The sequence below is a fragment of the Phyllostomus hastatus genome, unplaced genomic scaffold (assembly GCF_019186645.2).
Source record: "Phyllostomus hastatus isolate PE091 unplaced genomic scaffold, TTU_PhHast_1.1 phas_scaffold_28, whole genome shotgun sequence".
Classification (NCBI taxonomy): domain Eukaryota; kingdom Metazoa; phylum Chordata; class Mammalia; order Chiroptera; family Phyllostomidae; genus Phyllostomus; species Phyllostomus hastatus.
The window spans coordinates 14175175-14180752 of NW_025334022.1; the positions used below are offsets into that span (position 1 = coordinate 14175175).

Below are 5578 nucleotides of genomic sequence, written 5' to 3' on the forward strand. Positions count from 1 at the left end.
CTTATTTACTAAGTACTTTGTTAGGTGTTGAGGTATACGGTGAAAAAGAAAAGCATTGTATCTGTTTTTATTAAGATTACATTTTAATACATATAATTAGGCCAGCAAAAAACAATTATAATACAATGTAATGAGGAATGTTCACTGACAGGGATATGCATGGTGTTCTGATCCTGTATAGCAGTATCAACTAATATAGACTTGTGGAGAAGGGACATTCAGAGAAAGCTTTTTGAGAGAATGACATTTTAGATGAGATCAGAAAGATGAGTAAAACAAGTGAAGTAGCAGAGTAAGAGTATTATAGACAGAGAAAATAGCTCATATGAAGGCTTAGAGGAACAAAAGAGCACAGTATATTGGAACAACTGGAAGATGTTCCCTAGGCTGAAGCAGAGAGTGAGGGGCTAGGGATTGCCTGTTAAGTCAATTTGATCTTCCTAATGAGTTTAGGGTACTAAGTTGTTACTTGACACCCCCTGTTTATTTCTAAGTATCTGCTATAGAAGACAGATTGCTACTTAATACACCGCTATAGCTTTCAAAGGTGGCATTATAGAATGACTTTCATTTTCCTAAAGCCTAAATGTCTATGGTTGCAGCTGTAATAAAATTAAAATTCTTCACCTTTACAAGTACTTTACCTTTCTCCTTATGTTTCCGTTAACATCTTGGATATTTTGAAAACATAGTTATGTAAACTGATCATTTGACTCAATCTTGCTAAGTTCTTTGAAGCTGGGGATGAAGCTCATTTTTTGTAAGCACTGCCTTCTGCTTACCTTGTTGAAATAAAAATAGTGCAATTGCTTTATGGCAAAAATAAGCCAAGTGTAATTGAAAATAAATGATAGGTATAACTGTACGGTGTGTGCACACTAAATCTTTCAGCATGGGAGGTTAGAAATTCAAGTTTTGAGGTCATTGTGCGGACGGGCGGGGTCGGACGGTTTGAACGAGAGGAAGACTGAACCGGAGGCAGCACGGGCAGTGGATGGGGTTCCGCCAAGAGCCGAAGATGGCAGTGAATGTATATTCAACGTCAGTCACCAGCGATAACCTCAGTCGACATGACATGCTGGCCTGGATCAATGAGTCACTGCACTTGAATCTGACAAAGATTGAACAGTTGTGCTCAGGGGCTGCATATTGTCAGTTTATGGACATGCTGTTCCCTGGCTCCATTGCCTCGAAGAAAGTGAAATTCCAAGCTAAGCTAGAACACGAATACATCCAGAACTTCAAAATACTGCAAGCAGGTTTTAAGAGAATGGGTGTTGACAAAATAATTCCTGTGGACAAATTAGTAAAAGGAAAATTTCAGGACAATTTTGAATTTGTTCAGTGGTTCAAGAAGTTTTTTGATGCAAACTATGATGGAAAAGACTATGACCCTGTAGCTGCCAGACAAGGTCAAGAAACCACAGTGGCCCCCCCTCCCTTGTTGCTCCAGCTCTGAACAAACCGAAGAAACCTCTCAGCTCTAGCAGTGCAGCTCCACAGAGGCCCATTGCAACATACAGAAGTACTGCAACCCCTAAGGCTGCCCCAGGTGTGGTGCGAAAGAACCCTGGTGTGGGCAACGGAGATGATGAAGCAGATGAACTCATGCAGCAGGTCAATGTATTGAAACTCACCGTGGAAGACTTGGGGAAAGAGATTTCTACTTTGGAAAGCTAAGGAACATCAAATTGATTTGCCAGGAGAATGAGGGGGAAAACAACCCTGTGTTGCAGAGGATTGTGGACATTCTCTATGCCACAGATGAAGGCTTTGTGATACCGGATGAAGGGGGACCACAGGAGGAGCAAGAAGAGTATTAACAGCCTGGACCCGCAGAGCAGCATCTGAATTCTTCACTCCAAATCATGTGCTTAACTGTAAAGTACTCCCTTTTATTATTCTTAGAGGACTCACTGGTTTCTTTTTCAAAAAGCAAAAAGTACCTCTTCTTAAAGTGCACTTTGCAGAAGTTTCACTCCTTTTCCAATAAGTTTGAGTTAGGAGCTTTTACCTTGTAGCAGAGCAGTATTAACATCTAGTGGATTCACCTAGGAAACAGAGAGGCTGACCATGGGCTCACCATATGGATGCTGGTAACACTGATTGCTGGAGAAAATGTTTTTATGTGATTCGCGGAGGTAAAGACTGATTTGAATTTTAGCTAATGTGAAATCTCGGCAGAGAACGTTTTAATAAATAAATGCCTTAAGAGTATTTAAAATATGCTTCCATATTTCAAAATATGAGATGTAACCTAACAGGAGAGTGTGTGTGGTGCCCTTGTGTCTGGGAAGGAAGGACCAGACCTCGGAACTTTGGAGCCTGCTGTTCACAGGCCTTGCAGGGCTGCCTGAGTCTGCAGAGGCCTAACCTTGGCCCAGAGGGAAAGTTTAAAAAGTTGCTCTGTAAAGCCATTTGGTGTCCTTGACCAACTGCATCTCTGCTAAGAAGCAAGAGGCATTGTTGGTTGAATGAGTAGAGGGTGTGTTTTGACCCTGCAGTGTTTGAGTTGAAGAGCTTGATTTTTATTGAGCATTTCCCCTGACTATTTTTCCGGTTACCCCCGAAATTTCTATGTATTGTGTTTTTTTGGAAATGAGGTGTGTTCAGTTTTTAAATCTTAACAACTACTTTTGGGGACTTGCCCACATCTCTGGGATTTGAATGGGGGTTGTGTCCCATTTTACTGTCTTTTAAGTTTATATTTAACATATTTCTCTGCTTCCCTTGCCCACTGGGGACTCCTTTTTGGCTCCTTAGAGTTTGCTGCTTAGAGTGGAAGTTCAGCCGGCAGGCAATCATGCTGCAAGTTCTTTTTGGACCTCTGACAAAGGGAGTGATCAGTGAAGGCCATCGCTGCCTTGGGATCTGCAAGGCCGGGTGTTTTGGTCCCTGCTGTCCACAGCCCTCCACTGTTAACAGAATACTTTGCCAGTGCACTAATCTCTTTAGAGATAAAATTCATTAGCGTGTTATTAAATGTTACCTTTTTTGCAGAAAATACAGTGCCATGTCTGAATTAATTATTAATATTTAAAATATTTCATTCCTTAACACTCCCTCACTTGCTTTGCCGACAGCCCGTTCGGTTCCTTTGTGTGGCAGAATTCTGCAAATCGTGTGTCGCCCACTACTGAGATTTCTCGGCCCCCGATGTACTTGTACTGATCTGTTTCTGGTGGTAGTTTGTCCCGAAATGTGTGTGTAGAAAACAGGTGTTTTATGAAAAATTGTTGCGTAGTGCATGCTCTGTGTGGAATTCAGAGGAAAACCCAGATTCAGTGATTAACAATGCCAAAAATGCAAGTAACTAGCCATTGTTCAAATAACAGTGGTGCTATTTCTCTTTGTGGCCTTTTAGACTTTTGTTGCCCTAAAATTCCATTTTATTGGGAACCCATTTTCCACCTGGTCTTTCTTGACAGGGTTTTTTTCTACTTTAAACAGTTTCTAAATAAAATTCTGTATTTCAAGAGAAAAAAAAAGAAATTCAAGTTTTTATACAATATGAAGCAAGTTATCCTAACAATTTGGTTCTTTGCAAATTATTCAAAAGGGAACCAATCTATGTATAAAAAAGCCTACTGTGAAGGAGACTTAAAACTTTAGTTTGAGATATGATTCAATGAAGAGTTTCTCAGGGATCATGCCTACAAGAAAGGATTCTGAAATTGGGTGTATACCTAAAGCAGGTGTATTGAAGGATTGATAAGTAAATTTGGTTATTTTGGGAGGAAAATCCTATGGTTATTGAAAAATCTGAGACTTGTTTTCATGAGAATTCTTTTTAAAAATACTATATGATTTTACTTATATGTGAAATCTAAGAACACAAAATAAACAAAAGAAAACATAAACAGAGTTATAAATCCACAGAAAAAAATAATGGTTGCCAGATGGGAGGGGTGTAGGGGGATGGATGAAAGGATGAAAGGGAATAGCAAGTACAAACTTCCAGTTATTTAAGAAAAATGTCTTGGGGTTATAATGCACAGCATAGGGAAAATAGTATTATCATAATAATTTTGTATGGTGACAGATAGTTACTAGACTTATTGTGGTGATCACATTGTAAGAAATATACATGTTGAAACACTATGCCACACACCTGAAACTACTAGAATATTATATGTCAACTATACTTTAATAGGAAGGAAGGAAGGGAGGAAGGAAGGTAGGAAGGAAGGAGAGAAAGGAGGGAGGGAAGGAGAGAGATAAGGAAGGCAAAAGGAAGAAGGGAGTGGAGGAAAGGATGGAGGGGAAGGAGGGAAGAAAAGAAAGTAAGTATTGGCCCAGATAAGTTGAGCTAAGGAGACTCAACCTGGGTGGAATCCATTTCCCAGCTCATTTAGACTGTTGGCAGAATTCATTTCTTCATGCTATAAGACTAAGGACATTGGCTTTTTACTGAATAGCCTGAAGCTTTCCTTCAGATTCTAGAGGGCACCTGCCCTTCCTTGCCACTTGCTTTTCAAGGATGGATAAAGAAGGGAATTTTGTCTTTTTTCCTTACATGTTCTTTTTTATGATAAATTTCTTTAATATTTTATTATTGTTCAAGTAGAGTTGTCTCCATTTTTCCTCCACCACTCCCTCCACTCAAGCCATTGTCACCTTCCACCCTTGATCCTACCCCCACTCTGTCTTTCCTTTTCTAAAATTTATTTATTTTAGAGTGATGGGGAAGGGAGGGAGAAAGAGGGAGTGAAACACCAATGTATGGTTGTCTCTAGCACACACCATACTGGGGATATGGCCTGCAACCCAGGCATGTGCCCTGACTGGGAATCAAACCAGTGATGCTTTGATTCGTGGGCCTGCACTCAATCCACTGAGCTACACCAGCCAGGGTGGCTTTCTTCATGTGTCCTTTATACATGTTCCTTGACAAAACCTCCCCCTTTTCCCCCATTATCCCCTGCCACATCCACTCTTGTTGCTGTCAGTTTGTTCTTTTTTTTCTTTTTTTAATTTTAATCATTGTCCAAGTACAGTTTTCTCCCTTTTAGGGGAGAGAAGAGCTGTCAGTTTGTTCTTAATTTCAATGTCCCTGGTTATATTTCAATTGCTTGTTTGTTTTGTTGATTAGGGCCCCCTTACAGGTAAGATCATATGAATTTTGTCTTTCACCATCTGCTTATTTCACTTAGCATAATGTTCTCCATATCCATCCAGGCTGTTGCAAAGGATAGGAGCTCCTTTCTGCTGTGTAGTATTCCATTGTATAAATGTACCATAGTTTTTTGATACACTCATATACTGATGGGCACTTAGGTTGCTTCCAGCAATTGGCTATTGTAAATTGTGCTGCTATGAACATTGCAATTAATAGGTTCTTTTGAATTGGTATTTCATGATTATTAGGGTATAGCCCCAGCAGTGGAATTGCTGAGTCAAAAGGCAGTTCCATTTCTAGCTTTTTTTGGGGAAATTCCATACTGTTTTTGCAGTGGCTGCTCCAGTCTGCATTCCCACTAAAGTACTAGGCTTCCCTTTTCTCCACAACCTTGCCAGCATTTGTTGTTTGTTGATTTGTTTATGATGGCCATTCTGACCAGTGTGAAGTGATATCTCA

The 5578-nt window shown here is 40.0% G+C and overlaps 1 protein-coding gene across 1 annotated transcript; it reads left to right on the forward strand.

Moving 5' to 3' along the window:
• The first annotated feature begins 1002 nt into the window (after window positions 1-1002).
• On the forward strand, window positions 1003-2065 carry LOC123805162 (microtubule-associated protein RP/EB family member 1-like). Its single transcript, XM_045817643.1, is given in 3 exon segments — window positions 1003-1432; window positions 1435-1648; window positions 1651-2065. Coding segments are annotated over 3 exon segments (801 nt in total). The 5' UTR covers window positions 1003-1018; the 3' UTR covers window positions 1824-2065.
• The last annotated feature ends 3513 nt before the right edge of the window (window positions 2066-5578 follow it).